This window comes from Myotis myotis, unplaced genomic scaffold, assembly GCF_014108235.1.
Source record: "Myotis myotis isolate mMyoMyo1 unplaced genomic scaffold, mMyoMyo1.p scaffold_m19_p_18, whole genome shotgun sequence".
NCBI lineage: Eukaryota > Metazoa > Chordata > Mammalia > Chiroptera > Vespertilionidae > Myotis > Myotis myotis.
Window position 1 is genome coordinate 5,754,724 of NW_023416322.1, and position 14,695 is coordinate 5,769,418.

The following is a 14,695-nucleotide window of genomic DNA, read 5'->3' on the forward strand; positions in this document are numbered from 1 at the left end:
CCCCAGGTGCAGCCAGCTGGGGAGGGACCATGGGAGGTTGGTTTCAAGGTGTGCCTGGCTCCTCTCACCCAGTCCTGCTCTGCCAGCCACCTTCTAATTAATTTCTTTTTAATGTGCATGAATCTGTGCACCAGGCCTCTAGTTGTAAATAATACTGTAATGAACACAGGGAAGTACTAGTACATATCTTTTTAAATTCATATTTTGAATTTTTTTAATAAATACCCAGAAGTGGAATTGCTGGGTCATATGATAGCTCTATTTTGGATTTGTGAGTAGAAGTTGCCATACTACTGACAATGCATGAGGGTTCCCATCGCCACATCCTTACCAACACTGTGTTTGTTAATTTATTGATGACAGCCATTCTGATTGCTATGAGATATTATCTCATTGTGGTTTTAATTTGCACTTCTCTGATGATTGGTGATGACACTGAGCATATTTCCATATGTTTATTGGTCAACACTATGTCCTCTTTGGAGAAATGTCTACTAAGGTCCACTGACCATTTTGGATGGTTTCATTGATTCCAAGGTGTTTATTTATTGATGCAATTGTAAATGGGATTGTTTTCTTAATTTCTCTTACTGATAGCTAGTTATTCATGTATAAAAATGTAACTAGTTTCTGAATATTATTTTTTATCTTGTTTCTTTACTGAATTTATCTGTTATAACAGTTTTTTGATGGAATCTTTAGGATTTTCTATATGTAGTATTATGTCATTTGAAAATAATGATAGTTTTATTTCTTCCTTTCCAATTTGGATGTCTTTTATTCGTTTTTTTCTTGTCTGATGGCTGTGGCTAGAGCTACCAATACTATGTTGAACAAAAGTGAAGAAGGTGGACATCCTTGTCATGTTCCGGATGTTAAGGGAAATATTGCTAGTTTTCCATGATTGAGTATTTTAGCTGTGGGTTTGTCATATATGTTCTTTACTATGTTGAGGTATGTTCCTTCTATTACCACTTTGCTAAGAGTTTTTATTATAAATAGATTATGTCAAATGCTTTTTTCTGAATGTAGTGATATGTTCATATAGATTTTATCTTTGTGTACATGGTGTATCACATTAATTGATTTCCAAATACTGAAGCAATCTTGCACCCAGGAATAAATTACGCTTAGTCATGATGGATTATCTTTTTTTAATGTAGTGGTGAATTCAGTTTGTTAATATTTTGCTGAGAATTTTCATGTCTATGGTCATCAGGAATGTTTGCCTATAATTTTCTTTTTGTGGCATGTCTTTGTCTGATTTTGGAATCAGGGAAATGCAGGTTTCATACCATTATCTCAGGAGCCTCCCTTACTCTTCAGATTTTTGGAATAGTTTAAAAAAGAATAGGTGTTAATTCTTTCTGAATGTTTAGTAAAATGTACCTGTGGAGTCATCGGTAAGGACTTTTGTTTGTTGAGGGTGTTTTCATTACTGATCCAATATTATTATCAGTTATTGATTTGTTAATATTTTCTGTTTCTTCTTGATTCATTCTTAGAAGACTGTATATTTATAAAAGTGTATCTTTTTTCTTTTAGGTTTATTTATTTGTTGGCATATATTACTCATAGTATTTTTTTATAATCATTTGTATTTTTGTAGTGTCAGTTGTCACTTCCACTCTTTCATTTCTGATTTTATTTATTTAGGTCTTATCTATCTATCTATCTATCTATCTATCTATTTATCTATCTTTCTATCTATCTATCACCTCTCTCTTGATGTGTCTAGTTAAATGTTTATCAATGTGGAGGATCTTTGCAAAGAACCAACTCTTGGTTGCATTAATCTTTTGCATTTTTTAGGTTATTTTGTTTGTTTCTGCTCTAATATTTAACATTTACTTAATTGTACTCACTTTGCATATTATGTGTTCTTATTTTTTAGGTCCTGTAAGTGTAAGTTTAGATTGTTGATGTGAGATTTTTCTTGTTTCTTGAGGTAGGCCTGTATTTCTATGAATTTTCCTCTTAGCACTGCTTTGGATGTGTTAAGCAGAATGTGGATTATTACTTGTTTTCATTTTTACTTGTTTCAAGGTATCTTTTGATTTTTTTTATCTCGTTGTTAATCTATTCATTGTTTAGCAGCAGGGTATTTAGCCCCACATATTTGTGTGTTTTTCAGTTTTCTGTTTGTAATTGATTTCTAGTTTCACATTGTGATCAGAAAATATGATTGATATGATCTCAAACTTCATAAATTTATTTGGACTTGTTTTGTGGCCCAACATGTTGTTTATCCTGGAAAATGATCCATGTGCACTTGAATAAAAGGAATACTCTGCTGCTTTTGGGTGAAATGTTCTAAAAATACCAATTACATTCATGTGTTCTAATGTGTTTTCTAAGGCTGCTATTTGCTTGTTGATTTTCTGTCTGAATGAACTACACATTGAGGTCAATAGGATGTTAAAGTATCTTACAATTACTCTACTACTGTAAATATCTCCCTTTATGTCCATCAATATTTGTTTTATATACTTAGGTTCTCCTATGTTGGGTGCATACATTTTTACAAGTGTTATATTCTCTTATTGGTTTGATCCTTTTATTATTATTAAATGACCTTCTTTTTCTCTTGCTATAGTATTTTTACCCCAGCTTTCCTTCGTTTTGTTTGCATTTGCATGAAATAACTGTCCATCTCTTTCCTCTCAATCTCTGTGTTGTTGGCTTTTTTTTTTTTTATCAGAAGTGCATCTCTTATAGGCAGCATATGTGTCTTGTTTTCTTACCCAGTTTGCCACATTTTATCCTTTGTTTGGAGTATTTAACTCATTAGCATCAAAAGTAATTATTGATCGGTATGTAGTTATTACCATTTTATTATTCATATTTTTGTTCTTTTTTTCCCCCTTAAGCTTGTCTTGTCTGAGAAGCTTAAAATATGGCTATTTTAATCTTAAAATATGGTGATTTAAAATATGGCTAGTTTAGCACAGTGGGTAAGAATTGTGACTTTGAAGCATTTTTGCTTAGGAGCAGATCCCAGTACACCCCTTTTCCAGTTCTTTGAAGAGGGCATATTCTAAAGTTTAGAGGAGAACAAAAATTAGAAGTTTAAGAAAGGAACTTTGTAAATGAGACTGCTATAGAAGAGCAGAAGTACCAAATCAGAGTATTATCTCTTCCCAAAGCCCTGACGGATTAGAGGGTGTTCAGCGAAAGAAAAACATGCACAAATGAAAGCAAAACTTACTCCTGGAAGACTCAATGGCTCATGGTAAGATTTGTAAGTTTCATGTGTTTTTCAATGACTATATTCTCCCTGACTATTGCAGTGATTTGTGAGCTAAAGTTGGACTCTTTACTGCCCCGAGTTGTCAGATAGCAGTAATTGGGAGTAGCAAAGCAAGCAGAATTTTAGAGAAGAACAGAGAAGAGTCTCAAGATCCAAAAGTAGATGCTGCACAAATATTTGCTAACAGCTAAGCTGTGTATGCACAGTACTTAGGAAGCCAACTTTTAGAAAACAGCAGCATCTGGAAGCCAAACACATTTTGAGCAGAGACATCAACTGCTACAAAAAAATAGGTGAGAAATATTTTGAATTTTCAATTCAGAGAAGTTAACTGCCTGCTAGAAACAAAAGCACATACTTCAAAATATAAAAAGACAAACAAACAAAAAAACCAACCCCACAATAAAACAAAAACAAAATTTACAGAGTCACTGCTGTCTCTTATCTAAAATGTGTTTTTTAACAGAAAATGATTATTTTAACAAAAAATTAGTAAAGTGTAATCCATACACAGAAAATAACCCAGCTAATAGAAATTGATTCCAAGGGAATCCACAATTTGGATTTTTCAGCATTCATGTTAGGTATTATAATTGTGTTCAAAAGATTAAAAAGAAGTGTTAAAAACTGAACAGATGAGAAATATTAGCAGACAAATGGAAGTTATAAAAGGAAGCAATTGGAAATCTAGGGATTAAAGTTATAATAGCTAAGATAAAATTTATGAAATGGGGCCAGTAGTATTTTGGAGATGATCAAAGAAAGAATCAGTAAATTTGAAGATAAATAAATAGAAATTATTTGCTCTGAATAGGAAAAGATAGAGAGAAATGAACAAATTCTTTGAGATTTTGAGACAACATCAAGTGATCCAACATATGTGTAATTAGAATATACAAAGGAAATTAAAAGATAAAGAAGAAGAAAATATTTAAAGAAATAATAGCTAAAACTTTCCAAACTGGTGGAAGACTTACAAATTCGAGATGTTCAATGAAAAAGAAAAAAAAAAGTACATGTAAGCACATTGTAATCAAATTGCTGATAGCTGAAGGTAAAAAGAAAATATTTAAACAGCAAATGAAATTTGACATATTACATACAGTAGAGTGGTGAAGCAATTAATAGCAGCATTTTCATCACAAACTATAGAGAATAAAGACATTAAAAATGGCATATTAAAAAAATGAAAAAATACCCTGTCAATCAAGAATTTTATGTCCAGAAAAAAATACACCCTACATAAAATGACATTTTCAGATAAACAAAAATTAAGATAGTTTGTTGCTAGCAAAAGTTCACTATAAGAAATACTACAGGAAGTTTTTCAGGCTAATAAAAAATGAAACCCATGGTAACTTGGATCTGAAGGAAAGAATGAAGAGCACTGAAAATGAAAAATATATTAAATATAAAAGATTTTATATACACATATAACTTTTCTATTAATTTCTTTTTAAAAGTGTATGCCTTTCTAAAAGTTATAACAATAATTATTGGATTTCAGTTAATGGAACTATGCCATTGTAAATTTTCTATATTTTACTGGAAGTAATTTAATATTAAGTTTAAGTACATTATATTAAAACACATGCTTCACTCTAGACCAGGGTTGGGCAAACTTTTTGACTCGAGGGCCACAATGGGTTCTTAAACTGGACCGGAGGGCCGGAACAAAAGCATGGATGGAGTGTTTGTGTGAACTAATATAAATTCAAAGTAAACATCATTACATAAAAGGGTACGGTTTTTTTTTTTTTTTTTTAGCTTTATTCATTTCAAACGGGCCGGATCCGGCCCCTGGACCGTAGTTTGCCCACGGCCGCTCTAGACCAACAAATTAAACAATGCTACAAGGAGAATAGCTAAAAAGTCAACAGTTATGCTAGTCTCCACATCTTATTCATCTTTTAGATTCTCCTAATTGGTGCAGAATACCAGGAATAGAATGGTAGTTAAGAGAATGGGTTCTTGATCCCATTTGCCACTGTGTGCATTTTGATTAAGTTGGCTGTATCTTGAATAAGTTATTTAATTTTTCCATGCCTCAGTTTTCCCATCTAAAAACATGAGGGCAATACTAATAATCCTGTCAAAAACCAAACTCTGTATACTGAATAAAATCAGCAAGTTTATTACAAGGGTTTTTACTTGCAAGCTGGGAAAACTCAAGGCTACAGAAGGAGTGGGTGCTGAGTTGCTTACAGACTAAGGGGTTCTTATGGGACAGACACAGAAGTTTATATATCTTAGCTTATTGGTTGCCTTGTGTTCTTTCTTATTTGAATCAAGGTACCTGAGTCAAGGGAGGAAAGAAGTTTAGCGATGGTGTGAAAAATATACTGGCTGATGTCTTCTGCTGATTGCTGAGAAGAGCTGTAAATTCCTGTAAGGTTAGATTAAATTTCCTTTAATGCACATGCATTGAACTATCTTATTTGATTCCTGACATAAGTGATTCCATTTTAGTTGGATTCTGCAATCCTTCAATATTGTAATTTTAAATTCATATAATAATACCACCAAAATGTCAGGTATTGAACACATGTTAATAATTATCATTATTTCCATTGAATCAGTGAATGGGCAAAAATGTATATTGGAGGTGCAAACATTCACACCACTTGTGTATTAGAGAAAAATACATGTTGAGAGTAAAGAGATAAAATGATTAACCTTGATGAACTTTCTGGACATTTTCAGGTTTCAGGACAATCTGAGTGATCAAAAGTAGATTGGAAATGTGGGTGCAGACATTACCGTATTGTAGGAAGAAGAAAAAAGAAGAAGAAGGTAAAGTTTCTTTTAAAGTAAGATGTGTTTGAGAGAAGTGGAACAGATAGACGAGGCTACAGGAAGAAATTGAATCGATGAGAAATCAGCATACTTTTCAATATGTGAATATGAAAGTGTATGTGATTTTGAAACTGGAAACAAATCAGAATTGGTTACCTCAAGCTCTTAAAACAACAGTATGGAAAAAGCAAATTCTATGCATCTTATAGCGTCAATTTAGAAGGATAAATCTTGAATTCTGTTACTTTGGACTGGTCACTTATACTCTATCAGGCTCAGTTTTCCCCTATATAAAATGCAATTATTAATTTATTACTAAATAATTATAAGTTTTAAAAGAGATTTAACATGTAAAATTATTAATATAATATTTAGCATTATATACACATATACATACATATACATAATATATATTCATTATATACATACATATATACATATACATATACATATACATATACATATACATATACATATACATGTTTGAATCATGATCCTAGCATGCTTTTGTTCATTTTCTTTTCTGATTTCCCCCCAAAGCATTCCCAGCTAATGACAAACACAATTAGATGTGCTTCCTGAAACAGCACCCATTGGGACTGGGGAACCCTCAGAGAGAGAAGTTGTTTTGACAGAAATAGATATGATTCACCACCTGGGGGTAGGGGTGTAAAAGGAGATTTACTAGTATCATTTGGGAACATCACTCTTTGTTCAGAATAAGCATTTCTGAGATGGGGTTCAGGTTCTCTGTGCTGCAGGCAGGCCTAATGGGCGGCAGCTAGTGCATGGCAGCCGAGAAGCAGGACTTGTCTCGCTGTGAGTCTCTTCAGGTGAGTGGAGATCTTGCCTTGCTCAATCTTTCCCATGCTTTGGTTCATAGGAGGTTTTTCTGAGACAGTAGAGCCTTGTGGCTGATCTTTGGGCTGAAATTACACAACTTGCCCTGAGCCCTGATTCTTCCTTCAGTGATTAGCACAGACTCACATGTGAAAGGGCTTGGGGTAGGGAAGGTATAGACACAAGAGATTATTGTTAAGCAAGATGTTTCTTATTCTGTATTCATGTTAGTGAGCATCCCCTAGTGTCTGAGAAGAGGCATCAGGTTTGGGGAAAATAATGTTAGATTAGAACAAAAGACACTTTTTCTCTAGTCTTGCCTCTGTGTGAATTTGAGAAAGTCACTTCACTGTATTGGCTTTGTTGCCTGATCTCTACAATTACACTTCTCCAGCCACCCCACCCTAAATTCTAACAGGCAATGTGTAAGTGTCCATATGTGTATTCTTATGTGGCAGCTTATGCCTGATGTTGGTATGAATAAATGTGTGGTGCATCTGTATATATGTGTATGTGCTATCTGAATATATATGCATTTGCATGACTGACATATTTGTGGATATTGTTATGAATGGTACATGTGCAATGCATAGTTTTGAATGTGTGGCATGTGCATAATAATGTGTGAGTGCTTTGTATGTGGTATGTATATGTATATATGTGCCAGCATATGTGTAGTGATATGTTTGCATGCATGCGTGTGCACATTGTGCATCTTTGTATGTCTGTATGCACAGGTGTGCCTGTGAGAATGGATCCATAAATGTGTGTATCTAACGTAACAAATACCTTTCTGAAGTTAGTTGCTGTCTAAATCAGAACTTCATTTTCAAGTTACAACAGGCAGAGGAAAATGACAATCCTAGTCATCCTGCCTTCAAAAGGCACTGGGCATCGACTGGCAAGGTGGAACGGTTCGGCACAGCTCTCAAGGATGCCACTCAGCATGGGGCAGCCCAATGCCACCTCCTGGAGGGGCTTTGTCTTCCTGGGCTTCTCCAGCTTCGGGGACCTTCAACTCTTGCTCTTTGTGCTATTCCTCTGCCTGTATCTCGTCACCCTAATCAGCAATGTCTTCATTATCATAGTCATCAGGCTGGACAGCCATCTCCACACCCCCATGTACCTATTCCTTTCTTTTCTATCTTTTTCTGAGACCTGCTACACCTTGGGCATCATCCCCAGAATGCTCTCCGGCCTGGCCATGGGAGACCAGCACATCTCTTATGTGGGCTGTGCTGCCCAGATGTTCTTCTCCGCCTCGTGGGCTTGTACCAATTGCTTCCTTCTGGCTGTCATGGGCTTTGACAGATACGTGGCCATCTGTGCCCCACTGCACTATGACAGCCGCATGAATCCCATCCTCTGTGCCCAGCTGATCGGCATTTCCTTCCTGCATGGCTACCTCTTTGGGCTGGGAATGACACTGGTCATTTTCCACCTCCCATTTTGCAGCTCCCATGAGATCCAGCACTTCTTCTGTGACACGCCACCAGTGCTAAGCCTGGCCTGCGGGGATACAGGCCTGAGTGAGCTGGGGATCCTCATCCTCAGCTTGCTGGTCCTCCTGGTATCCTTCCTCTTCATCACCATCTCCTACGTCTTCATCCTGGCCGCAATACTAAGGATCCCCTCGGTTCAGGGGCGGAAGAAGGCCTTCTCCACCTGTGCCTCCCACCTCACAGTGGTCATAGTTCACTATGGCTGTGCCTCCTTCATGTACTTGAGGCCCAAAGCCAGTTACTCCCTTGAGCGGGATCAGCTTATTGCTGTCACCTATACTGTGGTGACTCCTCTCCTCAACCCCATTGTTTATAGCCTGAGGAATCGGGCTGTGCAGACAGCTCTGAAGAATGTTTTCCAACGTAGATTGCTGGGGAAAGGATGAAGTCTGCAGCAAGGGGACCGTCTCCTCTGCATACATAGGCTGGCGTACACCCGGACCTGAGGCCTATGGGTCAGGTATTCAGGACCTCACGCCAGAGCTGCCCTACGGGAGAGCTCCCCCTGCCTCCTGAACTCACCCCGGGACTGCAGGAGGATGAGCTCAGAACTTGAACTTTCACTTTCAGCCTCGGAGACACCACCTTTCGTTACTGAAACCCAGGGCTGTACACCTGAAACTCGTTCAAAACATTATTCAATGTAAACTGTAAATAACAATTTTAAAAGGTAGAGATGTCAAAGTAAAACCACACACACAAAAGCATTTTATAACTGACCTGAGCAAGATGAGGGAAGTTTGGAGCGCTCAAGTTCAAAGCAGAGCTGGCTGGAGCCCTATCAGCGATGCTGTAGCGATTCCTAACATCATTACATGATTCGTCTATTAGATCTCTAATGGTCTTCCAAGATCTGAAACTCAGTGAATACCCGTGTGAATGCTTGGCTAAATAAAAAGGGAGGTTGTTTTCTCTTTCTCTCATTGGGTGTCCTTCCTCTGTCCCTGGCTCATGATTACTTTACCTTCTTTCTTTCTTTTTTAAAAAAAATATATTTGATTGATTTTTTTACAGAGAGGAAAGGAGAGGGATAGAGTTGGAAACATTGATCAGCTGCCTCCTGCACACCCCCTACTGGGGATGTGCCCACAACCAAGGTACATGCCCTTGACCGGAATCGAACCTGGGACCCTTCAGTCTGCAAGCTGACGCTCTATCCACTGAGCCAAACCGGTTAGGGCTACCTTCTTTCTTTTATCTGGCTCTTCTACTTGGGTAGATTCCATTTTAGGAAAATGTATTTATTTTCTAGTTCTCTTGATAACTGCTGTTGCTCTGTAATGACCTCATAATCGTGGGTGTCAAAGACCCCCTCATTTGGGCCACTCCCTAGCACTTACACCATCTTTTAGAATCGGTGATGTAACCCTGTATTGTGTCTGTTCCCCTTCCACCTACCACATGTCATGCCTAGTGCCAGACATTCTCAGGGATAAGTAGAGGTGTAATTCATTCACGCTGCTATCAGGTAAGAGTTTGCATGCAGGTTCTGCAACTTAATGTGTGACCCTGGATAAATCACTTACCTCTTCTCAGCTTCAGTCTCCTCATAAATAAAATGATTACAACTTAATAGTCTTACTTTCCTGACTAAACAGGATCACACATGTAAAGAATTTAGCACAAAACCTGGATAATAATAATTCCCCAACAAATGTCAGCTGCTGCAACTGATAATGTGCTAAGCAAAGGGAATAGTGGCTTTTAGTTTAGGGAGAGGTTATTCTCAGCGGAGAACCAGAGACTTGATGGCTGAGGTGGCACTTAAATGCACTCCTAAAGGGTGGGTGTGTGTTGAATGCAGTGAGTGAGAAAAAAGGTATATGCTAAGAAGAGAACAGAGTAACTACCGTGTCAGTGGCAAGATAACATAGGCCTGTCTCGGAGAGTCCAGGAACTAAAAATGTCTCCCAGACGGTGCTGGGAAGTTGGCTTGGGTTAAGATTCCTTTGCAGACAGCGGTTTGAATATGCTGTTTCAGACTTGATCCTCTTGGCAGTGGGTGACAGGACACAGTAACACCGTGAGCAAGGGGCAGAGCGGCCTCTGGGAGTGACATAGGATGTTTAATTCAGCAGCAGAGTAGATCACGGATGTCAGTAGGGAGAAAATGCAGGATATCAGTGAGAAACTTATTGACGTCATCCTAAAGAAAGGCAAAAAGACCTGAACACTGAGAGTGTGTTGGAAACTGAAGAAAATTATGGGCGTAAGAGATTGTGAAAATGATATTAACATGACTCATGTTGGAAACGGAGTGATACTTGAGAGATAGGGAAGGACATATTGGGAAGACATTTTTCAGATAGAAATTCGTAATTTTCCTTGCTCTCAGGGAAGACATGCTTCCCCGGGTGAGCTTTGGTGTAAACCAAGTTTGGAAAGCAAGAAAGAAGCTAGGTCCCAGAGAAGAGAACAGTCTGCAGAGAAGTAGGAAAGCTCGTCAGACGGCACAAAGGGCCGTGGTCAGGGGAGAAAGGGCATGCCCTCTAGGGTCTTTTCTGCTATAAGCGGGAAGAAACCCCAATTGCCCTGAGGCTATCTGCGCAAGTTTCTTTCCGAAATCTATTCAGTTATCTAGCTGCTAGATTCTAGCATAACATTCACTAAGTGCACACTAAGCAGGGTGAGTGAAGATATTCCAAGATTGCTAAGTAATACTCAAAGGTCCATCTAACTTTCAAAAGCAATGGTCTTAAAAAAGGGTATAAAATCACTTGGGGGTATTTTTCAGAAAAGATGTTTCTAGGAGTTATCTCTATAGACATCGTCACAATTGATCTGGGGTGGGGGGCAGGCAAAAATAGTTTACAAAATTTCTGTGGGTACTTAAAACTCCCTCCCTTGATTAAGAATGTGACAGTGCAGCCTGGCCAGTGTGGCTCAGTGGTTGAGCATCAACCTATGAACCAGGAGGTCATAGGTCAGGGCACACACCCTGGTCAGGACACATGCCCTTGTTGTAGGCCCAATCCCCAGTGTGGGACATGCAGGAGGCAGCCAATCAATGATTCTCTATCAACATTGATGTTTCTCTCTCTCTCTCTCTCTCTCTCTCTCTCTCTCTCTCTCTCTCTCTCCCTCTTCCTTCCTCTCTGATATTAATAAAAATATATTTTAAAAATATGTGACAATGTGCTTAAAAAAAGACAAGTTCTTCTTTCAGGCTCACACGCACACACATGCATACACAGTGAAAGAGTAGTCCCTTTGATGTGAACATGACCACATACACCCAACACATGGCTCTTTAAAGAGCCAATTAAGACCAGAGGCTCTGTAGTCATATTTCTGTGATTAGAGTCTAATTTTGCCACTTTTTAGATGTCTGGCCTAGAACAAGTTTCTTAACATTTCCATCCCTCCATTTTCTCAACTAAAAAATATAAAATGATAGCAGCAGCTATTTATAGGGCTTTTTTTAGTGAAGATTAATATAAAGTCTTTAGATGTGAGCCTGCCGTACATGAGGCACTCAATCTAACCACCTGTTATTATTTAGAGTTTCTAGACAGCATCACTGTGGGCTGCATGTTTGTTGCCTAGCTGATGTTGGAAGAAGCCAGAGCCAGTGATGTCCAGCCTCTTATATGTCACTAGAGGCCTGGTGCATAAAAATTCATGCACTGGAGGAGGGGTCCCTCAGCTCGGCTGCCCCCTCTCACAGTCCGGGAGCCCTCAGGGGTGGGAGGCAACCCATTGATCAGGGGAAGGTGACATCCCTATCACACCTCTGCTGTTGCCACTGCCAGCAGCACAAGCCTGGTTATCTGAGCCTCGGGCTGCTGGGCAGTCGCCATCTGAGACTTGCCTGTGCCTCGGCCAGCCCTGCTTGCCTGAGCCTCAGTCAGTGGGGGGTTGCAGGAGGACCTGAGGCCCCTGGCAGGGTTGAGATGACTGGTCACCACCATCATGTGGCTGTGGACATGGCCATCTTGTGAGGGCATGATGGTCAATTAGCATATTCCCTCTTTATTATATAGGATAATATAACCAGACAAAGAAGAGTGAAGTGTGGTTACCTGGCACAGTGTCTGACTGAAGAAGATAGAAATATGGACCTAGAGTCAGTGACTTGAGAGGATTAAGTACTGGGAAATGGTCAAGTTCCAGAAAACAAAAACGAGATGGTTCCCAGGCAAATGTTTTACATCAAACAGGTTCATACCAAGCAAAAGGCATTGTTCTCTTAAGAGTGGAAGAATTTTGAAGTCCCAACCAAGCAATAGGAATCATGAAAGACAGTCACAGATATAACCATATGGCTGGGGCTCAGAGGCTGGCTCCAAGCTATGGGTTGCATAGAAGATAATTAGTAAGAATAGTCAGGGATTCCATTTTATGGTAAGTAAATAGAAGGTCAAGAAAAGATGAGTATAAATTATAAGGAACTTAACACTGAAGTGAAGAGGTAAATTTGATCCAACTTCCAATTGTTGTAATATTATAAGTTGGATATTTATAAATTATGTATGCTGATTCCAATATTACCATTTTTTGCTTGGGTGCACAGGTGGCCAAAATTAATTTCAGAAGAAGCTATGTTAACTCTGACAGTGCCATCTTCTTAGGGCATTTTGTTGATTCTTTGGATAAATATTAACTTCTCTAGCCTTTATAGTACTCACTCTCCTTTATAAGATGGTGCTAATGGTCCCTTGTCTAAAAGAACATTTCTTGACCCATCATTTGTCTAATAATCTGGTTTGGGCCTTGGCAGGTGTTGGGAGGGGAATGGAACCTGCTCACCTTTGACTTTGGTTATTACAAGCACACTTTTTAAAAAATATTCTCCATACTTGGTAAGTGTGACATTAAATAATACTGATTTTGATGGGTCATTAGGTTCTGCTTCTTTTTAACTGTAACTATTTTTGGTAACTAATAATCAGGCAATTTAGACATTTAAGAACAGTTTTGCCATATACATATTCTATAGAGGCCTATGTTATATTCTACTAGAGGCCTGGTGCATGAAAATTCATGCACTGAAGGAGGGGTCCTTCAGCCCGGCCCTCTCACAGTCCAGGAGCCGTCAGGGGCAGGAGGTGATTTGGCAATCAGGGGAAGACAACGCCCCCATTCACACCTCTGCTACTGCCATTGCTGGCAGTGTAAGTTTCAGCTGGCCCTGGTTATCTGAGCCTTGGAAGGCCCTGGGCAGCTAGGCAGCTGCCATCCAAGGCTTGCCTGCTCCTCAGGCTTTGGCTGGGCAGCTTCCATCAAAGGCTTGCCTGTGCCTCAGGCTGGCCCTATGTGGCTGGGGGACTGAGGGAAGGTCTGGCCACACCATGTGCCTGCCACCCCCCCTTGGTGGGGCTGAAAGACTGGGGGACTCTGGCAGAGCTGAGGGGACTTGGCACAGTCATCTTGTCTCTATGGGGCCTCCATCTTTGTGACAATGTGACAGTCAATTTGAATATTCCCTGTTTATTAGATAGGATAGTATCCAAATGTTTAAACAAAAGTCAGTAACACTTCTCCCAAAAAGATGTACAAATGGCCAACATAAATATAAAAAGACGCTCAACTTCACTAGCTATTAGGAGAATGCAAATGAAAATGGCAATTAGATACCATCTTCCACCTGTTATCAATCAGGCAAATAATAACAAATGTTGGAGAGGTTGTGAAGAAAAGAAAAATATACTCATTCACTACAGATGGGAATGTAAATTGGTACAGCCACTATGGAAAACAGTATAGAGGCTCCTCAAAAAATTAAGAATATAGTTACCATATGATCCAGCAATTCCTCTTCTGGGTATCTACCCCCAAAATTTGAAAACATTTATTCACAAAGATATATGCACCCCTATGTTCACTGCAGCATGATTCATGGTGGCCAAGACACAGAAACCACTGCAGTGTCCTTCGCTAGATGACTGAATAAAGAAAGGTGGTACATATACCCACACCCAGAGCAACAGGCCAGTGAGAGACACCTGCATACCATCTGGTTTTGAAGATCAGCACAGATTCTTTCCACCAGAGAGAGAAGAAGATCTGCCAGAGACACAGCTGCCTCCTTAAAGGGTCACACACAAAATCTCATTCATAGCACTCACCCTAGGCTCTGGAGGGAGGGCAGAGTGGATTAGAATCATGTGAGGAGAGACTAGGGTTGGTGGCTCTAGGGAATACTATGCAGTAGTAAAACAGAAGGATCTCTTACCCTTTGAGACTGCATGGAAGGACCTGGAGAGTATCATGCTAAGTGAAATAAGTCAGTCAGAGAAAAAGGTAAGTGCCACATGATCTCACTTATATGTGGAATCTAATGAACAAAATAAACTGATAAACAAAA

General features: G+C 39.0%; 1 protein-coding gene across 1 annotated transcript; it reads left to right on the forward strand.

The window, feature by feature from the left end:
• The first annotated feature begins 7,832 nt into the window (after nucleotides 1-7,832).
• Nucleotides 7,833-8,774, forward strand: LOC118672868 (olfactory receptor 10Z1). The gene has a single exon (XM_036342827.1). It carries the CDS (start codon nucleotides 7,833-7,835, stop codon nucleotides 8,772-8,774), a length of 942 nt encoding a protein of 313 aa, XP_036198720.1.
• Nucleotides 8,775-14,695: the final 5,921 nt, after the last annotated feature.